This window comes from Lynx rufus, unplaced genomic scaffold, assembly GCF_022079265.1.
Source record: "Lynx rufus isolate CCGP_SWC_20201006 ecotype Redwood Valley unplaced genomic scaffold, mLynRuf1.p SCAF_1, whole genome shotgun sequence".
NCBI lineage: Eukaryota > Metazoa > Chordata > Mammalia > Carnivora > Felidae > Lynx > Lynx rufus.
This window is the reverse complement of record NW_025814823.1, coordinates 117707413-117730827: the sequence shown is the minus strand read 5'-3', so window position 1 is coordinate 117730827 and position 23415 is coordinate 117707413. Positions and strand designations below refer to the sequence as shown.

Here is a 23415-nt window from a genome sequence, read left to right as displayed (position 1 = left end):
TGCGGCCTCAGAGGCTGACCGCTCTGCGGCTTCGGCCAGAGGGGGAGGGGTGGACTTCCCCGGAGCGCAATGGGAAGGGAGGGCCACGCGGGGTGATCTGGGGGTCTGGTCGGGAAGAAGGTGGATCTGGAGGAACGGATGCCCTCCAGGGAAGAAGGCACTGGGGGAGACATTTCCCCTGCCCCAACTTCCCAAGAGGCAGGGTAGGGGACAGGTGTTTGAGTGAGGTTAGGAAGGGAATTCAGGAGGGGTCCCAGATGGGGGCTCTAGTGGGATAAGTGCAAGGTGAAGAACCAGGGAGGGGTACTGCCTGTGTATCCGGGCCCGGGGTAGTGGGGAGATAGCGAAGGGGAGTCGTGGCTTTGGGGAGCAGTGCTCGGGGTCCCCTCCCGGAGGGACCAGAGCGGTCCCGAGCTCCACCTCCCGGCCGGGGGGGGGGGGGGGAGGTGAGGGCGGGGAGGCGGGCGGGAGGCGGGCGGGCGGGCCAGGAGGGAGGGGGAGGGAGGGGGCGGGCCGGGCTGTGCGCTCCGCTCGCTGCTGGCTCCGCCGCCGCCGCCGCCGCCGCCGCCGCCTCACACACTCCGGGAGCGGGAGCGCGGCGCGGACACGAAGCCGCCGGGGCTGCTGTGCCCAGAGCCAGCCGGAGCCGGAGCCTGAACCGCAGCGCCAGCCCGAGCCGTGCCGAGCCGCAGCCCGGGCCGGGGCCGGTGGCGGCTCATGGACAGCAGGGCCGGCGGCCGGCGGTGCCCCGAGGCGGGTAAGGATCCGGTGGCGGTGGAGGCAGCGGCGGCTCCCGGCCAGGAGCGGCCATAGCCGGCGGGAGCTGAGGGAGGGGCGCTCAGCGGAGCGAGGCCACGGGGGCCCAGGCTGTGCTCAGCGCGCTGGGGCTGAGGTGGGGGCGGCTGGGAGCTTGGGCTGGGGGTTACGGCCGGGGCACCCTGGCCTCCAAAGTCCGCGGCGAGGAGCGGAGCGAGGAGAGGGGGTGCTGAACCGGACCTTTGCCTCGGCGTCCCGCACCCCTGCGCGTTTGGACCCGCGGGGAATAAGGCGACTCTAGGAGCGCGCCGAACCGAGGTGGTTGGGGGAAGCGCGCAGCCCCCAGTTTGAGGGGGGGGGGTCTCCCCGAGGACGAAGCAAGCAAGGACCCTAATACACAACGCACACACACACTTGTTGGGCGACCAGCTCGGATCACTTAGGTGCTTCAAGCTCCCCGCGGGCAACCAGAGGGCCAGACCACGGACATATGTACACGCATACATACATCCGTACATATATGCACACAGACATACCTCCCGCACACCAGCGCCCACTGGGGCACCGTCACTAGCACATAATCCGCTTCAGCGTCTGCACACTCAGCAGCACGGACACACAACCCTTGGCCACAACAGAGCGACAGAACATAACCGGGTGTGACATTCGGCGACATGGACACACAAACACAATCCCGTGCCCTCATGTACGAGTGTCACAGCCACAGTTCGCCAAACGAACACTCAAAACCTAGCCTCTCACATACATATTCCTTTAAGGAACACACCCTACCATAAAATATGTTACGCACTCTTTGGCCAGAACATAGATAACACAACACAGGTCTCGCTTGCCCCCCTTAACTGCACCCACATAAACACACAAGCCTAGTGTCTCAGCACACGCCTTGACGGCACACACCCTAACACAGAAAGTAGAACCTACAGCGGCGCCTCACGGGCACAAACACAGAATCTACTGCTTCACACATCTTAACACTGGGTGTCACACACACCTTACACCAACAGTGTCACATTACACCTGCAGCCCATACACACAAATACACACTCAGTCCCTCTCCCTCCGAGGCCAGATTCCGTCCTGGGAAGCCGCTGGGCGGTCCGGCGAGCCCCCAGCGCCCCTTCATCTTAATCACGACATTGTTATTGTAAATATCAGCACAGCGGGAACCCTGGGGGCTGGCTGGACCGGCTTCCCTGCCTGCGTCTCCCCCACCCCCACTCCGCGGCCAGCCCTGGCCGGGTATTCCCGGAACAGGCTGGACTGGCAGGCCGCGCCACCCCGGCTCCCTTGGGCTTCAGGGCCCCAGGTCCCTTTGCAGAGGGTGCAAGCCTGCGGCGGTATTTGCGACCCTCCTCGGGCCTTTTAGCTGCGTTCTGCGAGCCACCTGGGTCCCCAGCACACCTGGGTCCCGCACACCTGTGTCCCTCTCACACCTGGACGCCCCCTCCGCCGGGTGCCGGCTACAGGCCAGAGTCGTGTGCGCGGGCAAGGCCCTGCGGCCCGAAGGGAGATCGCTGCACGCGCTGGAGCAAAATTGGTAGGCGAGACGGACTCAGCTACCCTCGGGAGCCAGACTTCTGGCCTCAGTTTCCCCAGCAGTGATTGACGACTGTTTCTTCTAGCTGGAAGTATTCGGTGAGGCGTTGAGGTCTGTGAGGATTGAGTGCGGGGCAAAGACCCCTTTCTGCTAGCCTTGAGAGGGTCCTTTCCTGGAGAATGTCCCCACCCGGCTTGGCTCGCCACGCTTTGTGATTCCGGCGCCGGCTCGCTCCCCGCCCCCTCCCGGCGCCCGCTGCTCGGCTCCCGCCGGCGCCCGCTTGCAGGGGACCCTAGGCAGAGGGCCGAGACGCGGAGGAGGAGGGATTCCCCGCGGCGGCCGCTGGGGCCGGGGGCGCAAGGGGCCCGCTAGCCGAGGCACGTTCTCACCGCTCCCCCCTCCCCCGCCTCGCCTTGAGCTCCCGGAGGCCCTGCGTCGCTGGGATGGGGGTGGGGCCGCCTGAGTCCGAGGATGGTGGAGGAACAGCCGTTCCCCACCACCACAAGACTGCGTCCTCTGGGAGGAGATGCCCACGCTCTGGGTGTGTGCGGGGAGCGCCCGCTGACCACGGAGGTGTAGACAGGAGGCTACCCCGGCGATGGAGTCCAGGACACCTTGCCGGAAGACGCTGGGGGCCTTCCATTACCTGCTCTGGGCCAACCTCCCGTAGCTGCCAGGAAAGAGGTCGCCCCGAAGGTGTTTGTGACAGCCTAGAGGTGGGGGCTAGTTTCTTGACGTAGAGGTCTAGGAGGATTGAAATCTGTAATTACAAGTAGCCCAGGGCGTGGGGTGGAATGGGGGAGAGGGATGAGAAGGGCCTCCAGGGATGGCCTAGGGATAGTGTAGTAGAGGAGCAGATCTGGTTGCAGTTCTAGCAGCGTGTTTCCCCTCTCCTCCGACCCAATTCAGTAAGTGACTTCATCTGGAAGAGGGTGTCTTGCTGGTCTGGTATCTTCCTAGCAGAGGGGCTGATGCTGCTGTGGCTACTCGGTCAGGGGATCTGGGCTAGATAGAAATAGTGAGCTTACTGCTGGGAGGAGAGGGGTGGAAGCACCAGGAGAAGGCCTGCGGGGGCGGGGGCGGGGGTGGGGGTGGGGGGGTCGGGAGGGGGATGGGGAGGAGATGGAGAAGGCTCTTCTGATATGGGGTGAGGGCTACCCCTACCTTGAGCAAGGATAGCTGGCGCTGCAGAGTGAGATTCTTTCAACGATGTATTGAGCACCTGCTATCCACCAGGGCCCATGGTGGGTGGTGAGGATGCAATACAGTGGTAAGATACACACCAACCTTGTCTTCATAGGTCTGCTCAACTGGCAGGGGATGGGTGCATTTATTTACTGAACCAGTGAGCACCTACTGTGTGCCTGATGCTGGAAATAAAATGCTGTATGTATGTATATATATCTGTCCTTTACAACGTAATAGACCTCAATGCCACAGATCTCATTTAATTCTCCCAGATACCTTCCAAGGGGCAGAATTTATTATTTCCATTCCACAATATGGAAGTAGGTTCAGAAAGGTGAAGTCACCTGGCCAAGGTCATATAGCTAGGAAGTAAGTGGTGGAGCAAGGGTTTGAGCCCAACAATCTGACTCAAGAATGCAGGTGCCTGGAAGCCCTGCAGAGGCTAATAGAGGGTTGTGAAAGAGAAGGGAGAGGAGCTGAGGGCTGTGCACTTGTTCACTGTGGGAAGTCTCTGAACAGCTCCACCCCACACAGCCCTGCTTGTTTACCCTACTCTCCCAGAGGTTGGCTTTGTCCTTTGTGGTTTTTGTTTGTTTGTTGTTTTTTTTTTTTTTTTTTTTTTTTTTTGCCCCCGGTGGTAGTGGCTGTTGTGTAACAGTGCAGGGGTAAGAAGGGTGGGGGGTCAGAGCTGACCTGGTGCTGCCTCTAAGTGTTTTAGCATTCATCAGAAAGTGGACCATGGTCCCTGAGGTGGACTGAAACTGAAGGTTCCAGGTGAACCCTCACTGCTATTCTCCTCCCTCCCCAGATGTTGACACAGATGGCGTTTTCCTTGGCCTTCCCTGGACTCTGCCCCCTCATACCTTATTGCACTCCTCAGGCCTGAGAAGAATGAATCACTGTGTATGCTGCAACTCTGCTTCTCAGGGTGCCTATGTCACTGGGCAGAGGTGGGGACACCCTTGCCAGGAAGGCAGCCAGTGCCTGGGCAAGGGCAGATAAGATGCTAATCACTTCAAAAGCTGCCGCCTGGGACTAATGACTCCCAATAACCAACCACCTGAGCAAAGTTCAGGGATGATGGGGGCCAGGGTTAGGGCTGCCTCACTGCTGGTCCTGGTTCCTCTGACTCCTGCATCCCTAGGATGGCATGCGCCCTGTGGTCGGGGGGGGGGGGTGGGGAGGCCTGGGAGGCTTGGGGTTCAGTCCTTGAACCCCAAGCCCTCTCTTTCTTTCCTTTCCAGGCAAGTTGGTAGCCCGGAGTGGGGAGAGGGAGGGAGGGAGGAGATGCTACATAGCAAACACATTCTAGCCTCTGTGACCTTTGTTGATTTTCTTTCCCCCCCAGACTCTGGGCCTTGAAGAGACATTCTTATTTCCCACGTCCTGACTCTTCACTTACTACTTTTGTGACCTGAGACCGTTCCTTATTCTTTCTGAGCCTCAATTTTATCATCTGTACCATGGGGAGCTGGGTAATAATAAAGTACCCGTTTCAGAGGGTGGGGAGGATTAGATGAGATAATGTATGCAAATGGAGTAAAATCTCAGGGAGTGTTAACTAGGATGATAATGATAGTGATGACAGTGATGATGATGGTAAAGGCGACTGTAGAATTTGCACTTCTTTCTTAACTCCAGGGACCTAGTGTTTCCTGATATTGTACCCTGCTGTCTGGGGTGGGGTGTTCTCTAGGTCCCTCCCCCTAGAATCAGAATTCCTGGGGTGGGGGCATCATTTTAAAGCAACTTTCCAGGCACTTCATGGGCCTTAAAGCTTCTTCAACTCTGGCCCTCACTGTGTGTAGCCACACCCCCAAACCTATGTTCCCCTAAATTCCTACTTCCTAAAAACACCTTCTTCCCCATACCTTCCTGGCCTTGGATATTCCTCTGTGGTTCTCTTTCCAACTCAGAAGTTGTATACCACAGTCCTTTCCTGACTCTTCTGCTGGATGGAGGTAAGGGATCTCCTAAGGGTGACAGTGTGAATGAGTGAGAGAGAAAAAAATGTGTGTGTGTGTGGCGGGGTAGAGGGTGGTTACTGTGTTTGCGCTGCCTGGGAGGCCTGAGGGGTTAGAACTGTGTATTGTGACCCTGAGAGGGGGAAGGAAGGGCTTAGCCTGTAGCTATTGGAGCCGCTACAAATCAAAATCACCCTGACTCTGTCAGACCACAGACCTCTGAATTTATAGCCAAAATGTGTGAGCATTCATTTTTTTCTTGGAAAAATATGCACCATGGTTTCATAAAATTCATAAAGGGGGCTATGATCTAAAAAGGTTAAGAATCCCTGTTCTGAAGAGAGTGAGTGGAGGCAAGCAGTCACTGCCTTATTTCTCCTCTGTGTCAGGTTTAGGGTAATTCCCATATAACCCCACCCTCCCAAGATTTATGCATAGAATTGGTGTGCAAGAGGATTCCATCGTGTGTGTGTGTGTGTGTGTGTGTGTGTGTGTGTGTGTGTGCTGTTCCCCTCCCACCCCCATGGGGGGACAGACGCTCAGGTACCCAGCAGGGAATGAGGTTCTTTGGTGAGAGTCCATTGGAGGTGTGATTGGGTTGGAGCTTGAAAGTAAGATGAGCCTTGTGCTAGGTCCATGCAGGTAGAGGGGAAGTGATGGGAGGATGGTTCCACATGGGGCATTAGATAAATTCCTCCTTCCTTTACAGAGATTAAGACTGCAACTCAGAACAAGCACACACACACACTAATCTGATAGCAGCCTCACACACTCTGAGCACCTTACTGTCAAGGAGTGACGGTGGGAGCTGGTGTGGTTTGGGAAGGCTATGTGAAGGAAGTCAAGTGTTTGACTTGTGTAGGGAATCTGCGTTCAGTGAACATTTGCTAAGAGTCTACTGTGGACCTAAACAGAGAGGGATTAAATTTGACCCCGGTAGGTTCTCAATGGAGTAAGGGAATTGGGTAAGGAAATAAGCAGTAACCACCCAGAAAGTGCCAGGATAAGCTAAGCCTGGGAGCTAAAATAGTCACTCTAGACCTCTTTCTGAGTGCCTGCTGTGTCCTGGGTCCAGAGCAGCATCCTGAGGATGTAGGAGCAAACAAAGCAGAGCCTCTCCTGCTGTATGCTCAGTCTTGTAGGAAAGACATTTGACAGATTACTTCCCAAACAGTCACATAACTACAATTGTAGGTGCTTTGAGGGAGCATTTGTTGACTATTTACTGTGTGCTAGGCATTTAGCCCACAAAATTTCAAACTCCCTAGACAATAGGTAGTATTATTCCCATTTTACAGATAAGGAAACTGAAGCTCTAAATCATTTCCTCCTGCTCAGCAGCCAGGAAATGGGCAGTTAGGGTTCACCTCAGACTGTCTGATGTCTTCTCCATCCCGCAGCCTTACATGTGCCAAATGATTACAACCAAACAAGATTGACAAATAGTCATTGAGGTAGAACTGTTGTGAGCTCCACGGTAGCAGACTGAGTCTATCTTGTATGCTGTTGTGTCCCAGTGCCTGGGACAGAGCCTGGCACGTTGTAAGTCACAACAAACATTTGTTGAATGCATGGTGCCCAGCATTGTGAAGGTGCGTGGGTTGGGGCAGGGAGATGAATGTAGGGAGCCTGGCCCTACCTTCAGGAAGTTTGGCGTTTGCCTGGAGAGCCAGAGAATGCAGGAATAGGTGCACAGTACTGGGGCTGAACAACACAGGCAGGAGGGCGGTGTCCCAGAGAGCTCAGTGATTCATTGCCACAGGATTGGAGCAGACAATAATGGCTGTGAGTTGGAGAAAGGAGAGGTCACCATGGGCTGGAGAGGCCTGGGAAGGCTTCTTGGGGGACCAGAGTCTGCCTTTGGTGGGATAGGTGCCATCTAAGACAAGGCTGGGTAGGATTTCCAGGTGGGAGGCAGGTACTTCAGGTGCAAATGGGGAGGTGGGAAAAGGAGAGTGACCCTGAGCCCTCTGCAGGAAATGCTTGACTTTGGATTTATTAATAGAGGAGCTGGCCATGGCCATGGCCTCCTAGAGGAAGAAGGGGTCAAGACTGGGACAGTAGTAGGTCTGGCTGGGGTCTGCAAATGCATAGCCTCAAAGCTGGAAGAGATGGGCAGAAGTGAGTTATTGGGGTGATGGGAGTGCAGCTTGTGGTTGGCTGTGACACACAGGGGTTCCAATTGGAAGGACCTGGGGGCTGGCATGGAGAAGCATGTCTGAGATGCGACTGGACCAGTTAAGGGGGGAGGGGAAAGGTATGAAATAGGGGCCAGATGTCTGTGAGGAGAGGGGTCAAATAGGAGCCAGATGTTTACTGAGAGACTCTACATAGGGCCTGGAGGGGAGTGGTCAGGGAGAGGCTGGTGGTGTGGTTGGCAGTTCTGTCCCAGTTAGACCTGCTGGGCTCGCAATTGCTAAAGACAGGCCAGGGCAGCTCCCGATGCCACTTCCAGGGCTAGTCAGCCCTGACCACAGTCCTGACCCCAGTGTTAACCTCTACACTGTTCTTCCACACACCTGTCAGTGTCTAGTCTGCCCGCAGTGGAAGTAGGGGAGGGAGGGAGGAGCTGGAGTCCTGGGAACTGGCCAGCGCAGCATGTGTCTGAGGGGAGGTGGGTGGCTAACTCCTTCTCTTCAACTCCAGCTATCTCCAAGCCTTGATAGGTACCTAGTTTCAGCTGGTCCCCCCATGCGGGTGAAAGCATTGGGCACTGTAGGTGATTATTGTCAGAAATGAGTCATTTGAGGGTGCCTCGGTGGCTCAGTCAGTTGAGCGTCCGACTCTGGCTCAGGTCATGATCTCACGGTTTGTGGGATCGAGCCTGGAGTGGGGCTTTGCTGACAGTGTGGAGCCTGCTTCGGATTCCGTGTCTCCCCCTCTGCCCCTACCCTGCTTGTGCGCTCTCTCTCTCTTTCTCTCTCTCAGTAAGTAAATAAACATTAAAAAAAAAAAGGCATTTGACATGTCACATCTCATACACATATATTGACTGGCATCTCAGAAGGGAGAGAAATGAGAGGTCCTTCCCACTCTCTCCAGCCATCCTGAGTGGCCCTCCTTGTGGGGTCTGGGGAATGTAAGGGGTGCCTGTGTCTCTTTCCTACCATGTATGTGGGGGGTTGCTTAAGGCCTTCCCCTTCCACTTGCTGTCTCTCTGTATCTCAGTATCAGGGTAATTACCATGGGTGACTAAGGCAGGATGCTGGTGAGAAGGAGGTGTTGGGCAAAGCACAGAATAGAGAGCAGGGAGGAGGGAGTGTCAGGAGGGTCAGGGCGTTCCATGGGCGGGAGCTGCTCTAGACTTGTTCCAGGCCCCTTACCTGCTCCTCCAGCTGGGGCAGACACTGCTGCTACACCCAGCTGTGGGTGAAACTCAGGGTTCCGGGTTTTGGAATCAGGGTTCTGGGCTGGAGCTGAGCTCTCCTCATGGGCTAGTGTATAGGTGGCAGAGGGAGAGTCAGGGGCTGGCTTGGGTTCCTCCTTCCAGCTGACCTCCTGTTTTGCCTCTTCCCCTTGCAGTCCTCCTGATTCTAGAGCCTGCCAGGATGGGGCCCCTGAGGCCTAGCCCAGGCCCTGGGCGGCAACGGTTGCTGCTGCCTCCCTTGTTACTGACACTGCTGCTTCTGCTGGCCGCATCCCCAGGCCATGCCACTCGGGTGGTGTACAAGGTGCTGGAGGAACAGCCACCCAACACCCTCATTGGGAGCCTCGCAGCTGACTACGGTTTTCCAGATATGGGCCACCTGTACAAACTAGAGGTAGGCGCCCCGTACCTGCGGGTGGATGGCAAGACGGGAGACATCTTCACCACGGAGACCTCTATCGACCGCGAGGGGCTCCGTGAATGCCAGAACCAGCTCCCCGGTGAGCCCTGCATCCTGGAGTTTGAGGTGTCTATTACAGACCTCGCGCAGAATGGCAGTCCCCGGCTGTTAGAGGGCCAGATAGAGGTACAGGACATCAATGACAACACGCCCAACTTCGCCTCGCCAGTCATCACGTTACCCATCCCTGAGAACACCAACATCGGCTCACTCTTCCCCATCCCGGTGGCTTCTGACCGCGATACTGGCCCCAACGGTGTGGCGTCCTATGAGCTGCAGGCCGGGCCCGAGGCCCAGGAGCTATTTGGGCTTCAGGTGGCAGAGGACCAGGAGGGGAAGCAGCCACAGCTCATCGTGATGGGCAACCTGGACCGGGAGCGCTGGGATTCCTATGACCTCACCATCAAGGTGCAGGATGGTGGCAGCCCCCCACGTGCCAGCAGTGCCCTGCTTCGAGTCACTGTGCTTGACACCAATGACAACGCCCCCAAGTTCGAGCGGCCCTCCTATGAGGCTGAGCTGTCTGAGAACAGCCCCATAGGCCACTCAGTCATCCAGGTGAGAGGCCCCTCCATCTAACTGTTAGGGTTCCCACCTTTAGAAATGGGAGCCCAACCCAGCCTGATGAATGTTCCCTTTACTTAAGGGGAAACTGCCAGGGTACTGTGGTAAGAGCTTTTTTCCCCAGTCCCAGAGAGATCTTCCTATAAGCCCCACCCTACCCCAGCAGGTGATATGGTTTTCCTCTATCAAGCTACTTAGAGTGACATAGCATAGCACAGATAGCATATGAACAGCAATCCCCCCCCCCCCCCCCCCCGCCGCCTCACTCATTCCCAAGGCCGACTCAAGTTGGAGAAACCTCTGAGAAGTGAAATCTCCTCCCAAGTCAAATGATATTCTCCTCCCCAGCTGAGTGAGCCAAGTTGGAACAAGAACAGTCTCTCCAGAGATGAGAATATCTTCCCAACCAATGGCCCTTTAGCCACATGAGATTCTCCTGAAACTAGAGGACAGAGCCTTACTTTGCCTCTCCCTGACAGTTGAATGAGATTATTTTAGCCAAGTGAGTCCTCACAGTTCTAGAAAACTGCAGTCAGATGTCTGTCTGTACACCAGCTTCCTTCCCTGGTACAGGGTGCTCTTGAGTATGGGATGCTTGGTACAATGGAGGGTCGGTTGCTTCTACTGAAGTTCTCAGCACCCCTCTCCATGGGAACTGCCCCAGGGGCTTGGGCAGCTTGGTGGAGCCAGGGCCTGGGAGGGAGCAAAGAAAGCGTCCCTGCAGACAGGTGGGCGTATCTCCTGCTGTCATCTCAGCCCTGGACTCCTGCCAGCCCCAGCTCCTTTCTCCTTCCCCCTGGGCTGAAGCTGTCTGTCTTTGAAGTGAGGGAGCTGAGGAGGGCACAGCCTGCCCTGTATACCGTTACCATCCTGGGAAACCCTTCATTCTGTATCCTTAAACTGAAGCAGGGCATGGGAAGGAGTTTCAGTCCTGTCCTTTTTTTTAAGAGGCTGGTGGACTTGAACGTGTAGAAGAGAGACTGAGGAAGAATAGGGAGACAGACCATCAGAGATGGTGAATAATAACAGCCTGGGTGCCAGGCAGTGTTCTGAACACATTATGTGTATTATGTCATTTAATCCTTACAGTACAAGGTAAGCATTATCCCCATTTCACTGATGGGAAACTGAGCCCATAGAGATTTGGAAACTCACCTGATTTCACCCAGCTGATGTGTTCACATCCCACCCTGACCCCATCCAGCAGTCTGGCTTCAAAGCCTATGCATGTAACAGCTTACATCCCCTTCCAGTGGGCTGAAGCAAGAGAGCAGGGCAGAGATGGGGCTAGAGGAAGGGCAGAAAAGAGAGGATGGGAAAGGACAAGCAATGGGAAAGAGGCAGGAAGAACTCAAAAAGGCGGGGAGGGAAACAGAGACAGGAGTGAAGAGTCATCCAGACAAAGGGAGGTAAGATGGCAAGACAGGTAGATAAGAAGCAGGGTGACCAGTCTGGAGACAGGGAGAGGTGGAAATCATAATGAAAAGGTAGGAGACAGATAGACCGGGGACAGGGCGGTTGGTGAGAAGAAACAGGTTGGCTCTCACAGGGGTTAGCAAATACCAGGTTGCTAGGAAGCCCTGCCCAGGTGTCTCCACTGTTGAAAGAGTCCTGGTTCCCAGCCAGAAGGAGAGGAGACTAGCCGTGGTTTGAGGGCCCACCAGATGTGGTGTCCAGCACTGTGTTAGCACAAATTTTCTGAGATGGACAGGTGGATGGACAAAAAGAGGGATGAATGTTGGGGTGTGTGGGTGGCTCAGTCGGTTAAGCATTTGACTCTTGAATTCGGCTCAGGTCATAATCCCAGAGTCATGGGGTTGAGCCCTGCGTTGGACTTTGCATTGGGCATGGAGCCTGCTTACATCTCTCTCTCTCTCTCTCTCTCTCTCTCTCTCTCTCTCTCTCTCTCTTTCTCTGTCTCTCTCTCTCTCTTTTTCTCTTTCTCTTCTTCTGTCCCTCTCCCCAGTTCATGCTCTCTCTCTCTCTCTAAAAGCAAAACAAAACAAAAAAGAGGGATAGATGCTATTTAGGGAGCTCTTGCCACGTGCCAGGCAGTGTTAGGCAGTTTTAGAAGTATTATCTCACTTAATTCTCACCACAACCCCGTGAGATAGGTTCTATTATCATCCCCATTTTATACATTTTGTAGACTGAGGCTTGAGGAGGTTGAGTAATTGGCCCAAGGTCACATAGTTAGTTGGAAAGTGATGGAGCTGGGATTTGAACCCAGGACTCGTCCACTGTGCTTCTCAGAGACTCTGCCAAGTTATACCTGTTTATCCCCAACACCCACATCCTACTGCCATCACGTTCTGTCTGGCTGTGACGTAATTCGAACCCTCTGTTTCTCCCTGACCAGTGGTACCTCATAGCCATTCCCACCAGGTTCCTGTTGCCCCATCACCACCCATATTTGTAGAGTTGGGCCGAGTATGCGTCGGCATTGGCGTGGGAGGGCGTGCCCACTGCAAAGGGACAGACAGTTCATTGTTTGGTGCTGGGATCCCAGCCCGCTGCCAGCAAGCTCTGTGGCCTGCACCAACCCCTCCCTGTCGGCCGCAGCTCGGCCGCCCAGATTCCTCAAGTTGGTGCCTAGCCAGGGCCAGGCAGGAGGGAAGAAGCTGCTGAAACAGGTTTCCCCGGTTTGAGAGAGCAGTGGCCTGGCAGGCTCATTCTGACCCATATCCCCACCTGGCTCCTTTCAAAAGAAATCCCCTCACCTGTGGCCTCCAGGTGGGGCATGTGGGGCTCTACTCGTGTGCAAATACACAAGCGCACAAACACGTACCTTCTCACACAATAACAAATAACCCCAGTCTTGTAACACGTGTGTGTGCATGCGTGCATGTTATACACATATGTCATGCATACATGCCATTTCCACTACTCACACCTTTCCAGCTCTCCAGAAGGGTTGAAGGCCAGTTTAACTGGCTGGAAGGGCTGCCCCAGTTGCTAGCTGGATCCTCATCCCCATATTTGGGCACACTGGAACAGGAATGGTAAGCAGAGTTGAATTATGCCCCATCCCATCTCTACTAGTTGCTTGTAGCCCTGCTGAGGATTTGCAGGCTGCATCTGTGCTCCCCTGGGAAATAGATCAGTGATACCTGCCACAATGTCAGGGTTGGGAAAAGGGCAGTATAGGTGCTGCTTTTGGAAATGGTGCCATGTTCAATGAATTATATCTGCTGTGCTCATTGGAAAGGCAGCACACGTGTCCCTGACTTTGCTATCCCCAGACTAACTCATTCCTGTTTTCCTCTTCTCCCCTGCCCTGAAGGTGAAAGCCAATGACTCGGACCAAGGTGCCAATGCGGAGATTGACTACACATTCCACCAGGCGCCTGAAGTGGTGAGGCGTCTTCTGCGACTGGACAGGAACACTGGACTTATTACTGTGCAGGGCCCCGTGGATCGTGAAGATGTAAGTACCCTGCGCTTCTCAGTGCTCGCCAAGGACCGAGGCACCAACCCCAAGAGTGCCCGTGCCCAAGTGGTGGTGACTGTGAAGGACATGAACGACAATGCCCCCACCATTGAGATCCGGGGCATAGGGTTGGTGACCCATCAAGATGGGATGGCGAACATCTCAGAAGATGTGGCAGAGGAGACAGCTGTAGCCCTGGTACAGGTATCTGACCGAGATGAGGGAGAGAATGCAGCTGTCACCTGTGTGGTGGCAGGTGACGTGCCCTTCCAGCTACGCCAGGCCAGTGAGACGGGAAGTGACAGCAAAAAGAAGTACTTCCTGCAGACCACCACCCCACTCGACTACGAGAAGGTCAAAGACTACACCATAGAGATTGTGGCCGTGGACTCTGGCAACCCCCCACTCTCTAGTACCAACTCCCTCAAGGTACAGGTGGTAGACGTCAATGACAATGCACCTGTCTTCACCCAGAGCGTCACTGAGGTTGCCTTCCCAGAAAACAACAAGCCAGGTGAAGTGGTCACCGAAGTCACTGCCAGTGATGCTGACTCGGGCTCTAATGCTGAGCTGGTTTACTCTCTGGAGCCCGAGCCAGCCGCCAAGGGCCTCTTCACCATCTCACCTGAGACTGGAGAGATCCGGGTGAAGACATCCCTTGATCGGGAACAGCGGGACAGTTATGAGTTAAAGGTGGTGGCAGCCGACCGGGGCAGCCCCAGCCTGCAGGGCACAGCCACCGTCCTCGTCAACGTGCTGGACTGCAATGACAATGACCCCAAGTTTATGCTGAGTGGCTACAACTTCTCAGTGATGGAGAACATGCCGGCACTGAGTCCAGTGGGCATGGTGACCGTCATTGATGGGGATAAGGGGGAGAATGCCCGGGTACAGCTCACAGTGGAGCAGGACAATGGTGACTTTGTTATTCAGAATGGCACAGGCACGATTCTCTCCAGCCTGAGCTTTGATCGGGAACAGCAAAGCACCTATACATTCCAGCTGAAGGCAGTGGATGGCGGTGTCCCACCTCGCTCAGCTTATGTTGGTGTCACCATCAACGTGCTGGATGAGAATGACAATGCGCCTTTTATCACCGCCCCTTCCAACACCTCCCACCGGCTGTTGACCCCCCAGACCCGTCTTGGTGAGACGGTCAGCCAGGTGACAGCTGAGGACATTGACTCTGGTGTCAATGCTGAGTTGACCTATAGCATTGCTGGTGGCAACCCTTACGGTCTCTTCCAGATCGGGTCACATTCAGGTGCCATCACCCTCGAGAAGGAGATTGAGCGGCGCCACCACGGGCTGCACCGCCTAGTGGTAAAGGTCAGTGACCGTGGCAAGCCCCCACGCTATGGCACAGCCTTGGTCCACCTTTATGTCAACGAGACCCTGGCCAACCGCACCCTGCTAGAGACCCTGCTGGGCCACAGCCTGGACACGCCACTGGACATCGACATTGCTGGGGATCCGGAATACGAGCGCTCCAAGCAGCGTGGCAACATCCTCTTTGGTGTGGTGGCTGGTGTTGTGGCTGTGGCCTTGCTCATTGCCCTGGCAGTGCTCGTGCGCTACTGCCGGCAGCGGGAAGCCAAGAGTGGCTACCAGGCCGGTAAGAAGGAGACCAAGGACCTGTATGCCCCCAAGCCCAGCAGCAAAGCCTCCAAGGGAAACAAAAGCAAGGGCAAGAAGAGCAAGTCCCCAAAGCCTGTGAAGCCAGTGGAAGATGAGGACGAGGCCGGGCTGCAGAAATCTCTCAAGTTCAACCTGATGAGCGACGCCCCTGGGGACAGCCCCCGCATCCACCTGCCCCTCAACTATCCACCGGGCAGCCCTGACCTGGGCCGCCACTACCGCTCTAACTCCCCACTGCCTTCCATCCAGCTGCAGCCCCAGTCACCCTCGGCCTCCAAGAAGCACCAGGTGGTGCAGGACCTGCCACCCGCAAACACATTCGTGGGCACAGGTGACACCACGTCCACAGGCTCTGAGCAGTACTCCGACTACAGCTACCGCACCAACCCCCCCAAATACCCCAGCAAGCAGGTAGGCCAGCCCTTGCGGCTCAGCACACCCCGGCCCCTACCCCACCCCTATCATGGGGCCATCTGGACTGAGGTATGGGAGTGACAGAGCAGGTGTATCAGACCTGTGTGCTCACCAGCCCGTAGGGGCCGACCCGAGCCAGTGGTGGGAGGTGGGACCAAAGATCTGGGGATGCTGGGGCCTTGGTGATGACACTGCTGCCTCACCCAGGCTCAGAGCGTTAGGCTTAGTGAAAATTGAGGGAGGGTGTGCTCTGTGGCATCCTCCTCCTTGCCCCCGCCTCACTGGGAGAAGCCTGTGATTGTCAAATCCCGAGACACTAGACCCCACCTGGTCTAGCTGGTGGGGGCTGATGGGTGGGTGAGCAGAGCGGTTTGAAGGCAGAAGATGTGGGAGGGAAGTGAAGAAGTCTATTCCAAACCTGGGTCTCTAGCTGAGACCCGCCATTGGTGCTTCTCTAGAAGGGAAACAGGGAGACCAGGGGTCCTAGGGGGTAACTGATAGGGACTCTGTCAAGCAAGGGGGCCTCCCTATTTGTGCCTCTAGGTGTGCTGTGTCAGCCTCCTCCCCACCCCAGGCTCCTGTGGCTGGGCCCCAGCTCCCCTTCCCCAGACCCAAACACTTACCTCTGACAATAAAGTTCTCTATTTTTGGAGTTTTGGTTTCTTATTTTCCGGGAACTGAGAGAAGGAGTGAGAGAGACTGGAAACAGCCCTTTGTCCTTAGGTTTCCACCCAATTTCCCCATCCCTTCTCTTTGCCCCTTCCCACTTCCTAGACCTGTGTTCAACCCCAACCCTATCTTAATTTACTGTCATCCCATCTACCCCCATATCTGACAGCATGTCCCCTCATCCCATGTTTGTGAAGCCTTCTCCCTAGGAATGACGTCCTGCGCCAAGAAAGGGCAGCTGCACCCAAGTGAAATGCACCCAAGTCCCGCCCTTTGTCCATTGGCTGAGACTTGACCCTTCCAATCTGCTCACATTGAGCAGTCCCTGACAGAGCTCAGGCCAGAGCACCGGGTGAGGGAGGAGTACAGCGAGGAGTACTGCCGCCCTTGATAATACCAGCCTCCTTCCCCCAGGGCACGGTCTCCCCAAGACCCTTTCCCAGCTGTTTCATCCCAACAGCACTCAATTCCCAACAATTACTGGGCCCTGCCCTGCATGTCCTCACCATGATCGCCAGCCTGGGCTACTGGGAGGGAGGGCCCAGGGAGACGGGAGGGAATCCTGAGGTTCTTTGGATTTGGCCTGCTCTGTATCCCCACTCTTAGGGTGCTCCCTTCTGACTGAGGCTGAGGTATCCTAATCCTACCCCTCCTCACTTCCCTTCCTTCAGCTCCTTGCTCTGGCCACGCCTGGGCTGCTGGCTCTCACTCACTCTCTCTCTCTCCATCTCTCACTTCTTGCTCTCCTGGGTCTGCCCTGTCTCTGGCTGTGCCCAAGGGGGACAGGGGCTAAAGCCTGGGTGAGGGGCCTCAGGTCCTGGGAGAGTCTCTGAGGCCAGAGGCAATGCGTCTCCATGGTGACTGAAGAGCCTTGAGACACTCCCAGGAGGTTCAAGGCGCCAGCTCTCTACCCTGATTCTGTCCACAAACTCCCCAATGCCCTGGGCGTACCCCCAAAGTAAAAACTCCTGGGGGCTTTGGAGGAGTGGGGCATTGGGCAAGTGAAATCTAGTTTCATGTCATTTCACCTGGACAAATAAGCATCTCTAGGGGGACCTCCAGCAACTCCTGACCAACCATTCTTTCTCTTTTGTTCCCATGCTTGCTGCTGCCAGGTGCATCTTTCTCTTTTCCCTTTAGCTTCTTCATCTCTTTTTATTTCCCAACAGCTGAGGGATTATCCCTTACTCAGCTGCAACCCAACACATCCACGGAGCCACATTGCACATCTCCCAACATTCAGACACAACCAAACCACAACACCATGGTTGCCACTGAAACACCTAGGCCAAGTTTCTACTGTGTGGTCAGCGTAGTACTAGACCCTGAAGGGAAATGGTCATATTTGTATGACACATGCAAGGCAAAAGATGAGGCAACTGAGAATCTTAAATGTCGAGTGGGACATAGTAAAGCTTTTTCCAAGTTGTTCCACTATAACTTCTGCAACTAGATGCTTCCATTTTTTTTTTTTTTTACCTTATACTAGGTACAATGTACCCTACTCAGCACTTTATGTGAATTAGCTCATTCAGTGCTCATAAGTCTTTGTGACATAAGTCATTATGATGCTCATTTTCCAGAAGTGAAAACTAGTTAGTGATGGAGTCAGAATTCAAACGGAAAGCATCAGGAAATCTGACTTCCAGAGTCTGCTCTTTTCCATAATACTATACAAAAGGGGTCCTGTGATTAAGTTAGTTTGGGGAGTAAGAGATGCACTGTCACATTAACCTATTAAAGGCTCTGCCAATCCTGTGAGAATTGGGGGGAGCCTGTTACACTTTGTATAACTCTGGGTTTTCCCAATTTATTTGACCATAGTGCCCCCTCCCTTTCTTTGAGGAACGCAGTATAACACCTGCAGAGGACATGGGAGTGGGCTCCTGGAAGGAAAATGTCAAACTTGAGCCAGCTCTTCAGTGATGAGCAGGAGCTGGGCAGGAGGTTCAACCAAGGGAACCAGCTCCTGAGGCAGCAGTGAGCATGGCCAACTTGGGGACAGGGAGAGGGCAGGAAGCGGAATATTCTGGTTGGCATGAAGGCTATAGAAGAGAGCTGAGAGAGGAGATGGGAAGAACTGTAGGTTGTAGGTGACACAGATGCCATGCCAGAAGTTCCTGAACAGGAAATGGGAGCCCCTGAAAAAGCTCATGAGTTTTGGATGAACTGAGTTTTAGAAAGTCCAGTGGAACGTATGGTGGATATAAAGGGGGTAAAGGTGAAGGTACAAGACTGAAACTCTAAGGTCTGGACTAAAATGGTGGCAGTGGGGACAATGAATGGATGGATTTGGCAATGAGACAGGGAGAAACAACCTGTAGGGCTCACAGGATGACTGGATATAGGGTAGGGAGGGGGAATGAGTATGACACCTACCAGGATTCCCAGGTAAACATTTTCCTTCTGTGTCTGGGTGATGGGACAGTGATGAAGTTGCTGCCCATGCATAAGCTGGTGAAAGAAAAAGAAGAATTTGGTTTCAGATTTGTTGAATCTGAAGGACCAGTAGGGATGGCCAATAGGAAATACCCAGCAAATGTCTAGAACTTCAGGACTGGAGTCAGAGAGATTTGGGATCTAGGCTTTTTAAGATTTGATAGTGATAAGAATTACAGGGAATGTTTAGGGTTGAGTATGATCCAACCCTTCATTTTACAGAAAAAAAAATCCAAGGCAAAAGAGACCAAGGGGCATGCCTAGTGGGCAAGTCTGAAGCTTTGGATTACCAAATGTAGTAGGTTCTTTGGGGAGGGAGAGTTGCTGGCTGTCATCTTGGAGAAAACTGGAAGGAGAAGCACCTGACAACCAGATGTCCCTGTGCCTCACAGACCCCCTCCTGGAGACTGTTCACTTCAACACCAGGTGGACGATGCTCCTTTACAACATCCCAGCCCCAAATGTCCAGGTCCATTTTGGGGACCTCATCTGTCATCACCCAGACCATTCGGTGTTTTGGATAACAACATGGATCCCAAGAAGGGTTGCCTATTCCTGAAGACGAGGTGGGAGCCAAGATGGGAAGGTAGTTCTGGGCTGCCTTCCCAAAAGCTTCAGGGCTCCTTGTCCTGACAGCTCCCGTCACCACCCCAACTGCCTTGGATGGGATGGAGATTGTTATGGTATCAGGAGGGTGGGTCTGCAAACTCAGGACCCCTTCCTCTGGCCTTGTTGATAAGTTCCTATTGAGGGCTTTAGAATAAAGACAAAGCACCAGCGAAGTCTTAGAGGATTGGAGGGAGCCTGGAGACTCAGCCCCAGGAGAGCCCTGGCCTGAGCTACTCCCACCCCTAGCTTCCAGGGACCCTGGGTCTACACCCTCCACAACTCCTGATTTCTGGTTGGCAGGAAAATCAGTGGCAGTCCCAGGTGGGTGTTTGGGTGACTGGTTGGTGGTGCCAAGTGCCAAGCTGAGGTTGCCAGGTTCCTGGGATGATCATTAACCTGTGGCAGGCAGACAGGGCTGCCTGGAGCCGCCTGTCACGGTTCCACTGCCTCTATCCCAACCCCCAGTCCAAGCTTCTAAGTCCTGGCTCCACCAAGCCACAACCCCTCCCAGAAGCTCCTTCTCATTTCCTAGAAGGAGAATCCATTTGAGGCCCGCCTTCCTAATTCCTGATGAATGCCAGGCCCATCCCCCTATGCCCAGGTCCTCCTGGGCCCTACCCTCTACAGTTAATACTGTTTTCCTGATCTGGAGGATGGAGTTTCCTGATCTGGAGGATGGAGGAGTTTCCATTGTTCTGCTTCCCCACCCCCAAGGGGCCCTGGTTTGTTATCAGGCTCCTCTTCCTTCTTCCCTCCCACCTTTTTCCATTCCCAGGCCTCTCTAGAGGGGGATGAAGTGGGGACAAGGGGCTTGAGTGGGAGGGGACGCAGGAGGGAGTCCTGAGGCAGCCGGCAGCAACACACGGCAGGGGTAGGAACAGAGGATCAGAAAGACCTTGCGATCTCATTTGGATGGAGGCAATGGGAAGTTACAGAGCAATGAGACAGGTGAGGAGCTGAAGTTCGGGGATGCTATTCGGAAATTAGGGAACTGTTCTGGTATCGGTGAGCTGTTTTGGAACAAAGAGTTCATACTGCTTTAAGGAAGCTGTTCTAGAAATCGGAAGCTTGCTCGTGTTTGAAGGCTATGCTGGAATTAGGGGAGTTGGCTGGTATTGTGCTATTCTGGTGTGGGCTGTTCTAGAATTAACGGCTGTGGCAATACTGGGAAGCTGTGCGGCGGTGAGTGGTTGTACTGGATTAGGCTTACTGTGGTAGCCTGGGGGCTCTAACAACACCGGGGCCTATGCTGTGTTGGGACTTTCAGTGTGGCCTTGGCTATCCTGGGAGCTGTCCTAGAATTAAGGGGAAGTCCTCGACTGGCATCTGTGCTTTCTTGGGGGCTCTGCTGTTGCTAGGGGGGCTGGGCCTCCTCTCGGGTGCTGCTGAGGCCTGGGGGACCGGAAGCTCTGGGGCAGGCCTGGCAGGGGCTGGGGTTCGAGGTGGTGGTGGGCCCCCTGGGGCCAGCCGGCCTGCCAGCAGTGACACTCCTTGTCCCCGCAGTTACCTCACCGCCGCGTCACATTCTCCGCCACCAGTCAGGCCCAGGAGCTGCAGGACCCGTCCCAGCACAGTTACTATGACAGTGGCCTGGAGGAGTCTGAGACGCCGTCCAGCAAGTCGTCCTCGGGACCCCGGCTCGGCCCCCTGGCCCTGCCCGAGGACCACTACGAGCGCACGACGCCCGATGGCAGCATAGGAGAGATGGAGCACCCTGAGAACGGTGAGGAGCACCAGCACGGTCAGGGCGCCCCGGGAGTGGGCAGGAGCTGAGAATGGTGACCGGAGTTTAAACATACCTTCCATTTATTGAGCTCCTGCTGTGTGTTCAGCAGTAATCGCGGTGCTGAGTGCTTTCAGCCATATACCCATTTAATCTTCACAACTTCTCTCTGATCTGAGAACTTTATTGTTCTCTTTATAATGGAGTAACAGTGAGCTCAGAGAGGTTGAGTCACTTGCCCAAAGTAATACGCAGGAAGTGACAGAGCTGGGAGGGATTCAAACCCAGGCTTCTCTGACTCCTAAGACCTTGCATTCAGTACCACATTATACTGACTTCCTGGGAACAGGGACCAGGAGAATGGTGGCCAGAGGGCTCAGGTGGTGGTGAGGGAATCTTGGGGGAACCTCGAGGTAATGAGGGTCCTTTAATGGGGTCAGAGGGCCTTGAGAAAGGGGAGGGGACCCTGGATGCTATGAGGAGCTCAGAAAAGGGTATGATGATCCCCTGAGAGGAGGAGCCGGAGAGGGTTTAGCTGAGGAAAGGGAGCGGGGAGGTGTGGGGAGGGGAAAGGCTTGTTTGGGAGGGGAAAGGTTTGAAGGGTGATGGCAGAAGGGACGTCTGGGCCAGAGCAGAGGTTAGTGTGGGGATAGATGGTGGGTGTGCTGTCAAAATGTGTGTGTCTGTGTAGTGCGTATTGCATGTGTGTGTGTCTGAAGGCATCCATGGTAGCTTGAGGAGGGGGAGACTGAATAAGCTTCCCCTTAGGACTGAAAGACTCTCCACCTTATAGCTGTCTTTGGGTCTTGCCCCCTCCCTCCGTCCAAACTACCCCCCCAAAAACGATGAAAAGTTCCACTCCCCAGCTCTCAGGAACAGGGCACTTGTCTGACATCCCAGGCCCTAGGTCTCAGAGGGCCCTCCACCCCACTATGCCCCTCCATGCTCTATCTCATGCCCATCTCGTCCTTTTTGTGCCCGCGCAGAGCCGGCTGGCCGGAGCAGGCCCTGAGGCGGAGTGCCAGGTATGTGGGAGCTGCTCTGGGGTCTGGGGTCTGTGGGACTTGGCCCAGCACCCAGCTCCGCCCACCCAGTGCCCATGCTCTGCTCTGTGCCAAGTTGGGTCTCCCAACTCTGCCCTGAGCTGAAGAGCCTTGGTGCTTTGAGGGTTAACAACAGAGCTGTCCCCTCCTCACCTTGCACTGGCAGGAGGCCAAGCCAGGGTGGGTGGTACCAAGGGAGCCCCTGCCCCAGGCAGTGCTGCTCAGTCATGTCCCTGAGGGAGGGTCACCGCCTGGTACCGTCCCTGAGCAAGGGCGGGACAGGGGCAACTGTGACAGGAAGTGCTCATGGCCCAGCCGTTCCCATGGAGACCCCCGCTGCCCAGCAACCACACCGGCTACTGATGTCAGGCGGCCAACTCCTGTTCCCGTGGGTGTTCTGGGCAGGGAGCCGGAGCTAGGCCAGGGGTGGTGGTTGGCATAGGGGGCTGGAGTGAGGTGGGGAGGGGTTGCATGAGTGTGCTTGTGAGTACCTGGGTGTGTGCTTCTATGTGAACTGTCCACACAGAAGCTCATCCCCTCTCCCTGGCTTTAAAGAAGGGCCTTGCTATGCTGGGGAAGGGTGGGGTTCCAGGACAGCTGGGAGCATGGTGAGTTTGAGGGGGTTCAGAAGGTATGTGCCCACCTTCGTCTGAGGATTCAGATGCCCAGTGTAGATCTGTGTGTCCATGCCTATCTGAGGATAGGGGTGTGTGTGTGTGTGTGTGTGTGTGTGTGTGTGTGTGTGTTTGTGTGTGTGTGAGAGAGAGACAGACAGACAGAGATATTGTGCCTTTAAATGAGGATGGGGGTTTCACACTCCTAAGGGTAGATTTGCTCGTTTAAGCCGGTCTGGAGATAGATGATGGAGTGTGTAGATGGGTTCTGTGTTTATGCACCTGTCTGAGGGCAGATTTGGTGGGCGTGTTGATAGGAGAGCTGGGGGGTGGCTGAGGATGGAGGAACGCATCTATTTAAGGATAGATTGTATGAGAAAGAGAGAGAGAAGAGCATGCGGTGGATGGTGGGAGGGTGTGTGTCTATTTGCAGGTGTGTGTACCTGTGAACTCAGTGGGCAAAGAGGGCGCGCACCCTGTTCTGAGGCAGGGTGTGGGCACCTGTGGGAAGCCACGGAGTGGAGCTTTGTGAGGTTTCTTTGCCTGAAGACTGTCCTCCCCACTGTCTCCTGCAGACCTGCGCCCTTTGCCTGATGTTGCCATGACAGGCACATGTACCCAGGAGTGCAGCGAGTTTGGCCACTCCGACACGTGCTGGATGCCTGGCCAGTCGTCTCCCAGCCGCCGGACCAAGAGCAGCGCCCTCAAACTCTCCACCTTCGTGCCTTACCAGGACCGAGGAGGGCAGGAGCCTGTGGGCGCCGGCAGCCCCAGCCCCCCGGAAGACCGGAACACCAAAACGGCCCCCGTGCGCCTCCTGCCCTCCTACAGTGCCTTCTCCCACAGTAGCCATGATTCCTGCAAGGACTCGGCCACCTTGGAGGAAATCCCCCTGACCCAGACCTCGGACTTCCCACCTGCAGCCACACCGGCATCTGCCCAGACAGCCAAGCGTGAGATCTACCTGTGAGCCCCC

General features: G+C 55.2%; 1 protein-coding gene across 1 annotated transcript; it reads left to right on the top strand.

Annotated features, from left to right (window-relative positions):
* The first annotated feature begins 717 nt into the window (after positions 1-717).
* Positions 718-23409, top strand: PCDH1 (protocadherin 1). The gene is made up of 5 exons (XM_047101590.1): positions 718-757; positions 8992-9854; positions 13144-15339; positions 20563-20782; positions 23015-23409. Exons 1-5 carry the CDS (start codon positions 718-720, stop codon positions 23407-23409), a joined length of 3714 nt encoding a protein of 1237 aa, XP_046957546.1.
* The last annotated feature ends 6 nt before the right edge of the window (positions 23410-23415 follow it).

Bases quoted from the DNA above. Each gene is read 5' to 3' on its own strand.
- PCDH1 (XM_047101590.1), top strand. From the start codon at position 718: ATGGACAGCAGGGCCGGCGGCCGGCGGTGCCCCGAGGCGG. The intron at 15,340-20,562 runs GTAGGCCAGCCC...TTGTCCCCGCAG, and splicing joins CCAAATACCCCAGCAAGCAG to TTACCTCACCGCCGCGTCAC. The intron at 20,783-23,014 runs GTGAGGAGCACC...TGTCTCCTGCAG, and splicing joins GATGGAGCACCCTGAGAACG to ACCTGCGCCCTTTGCCTGAT.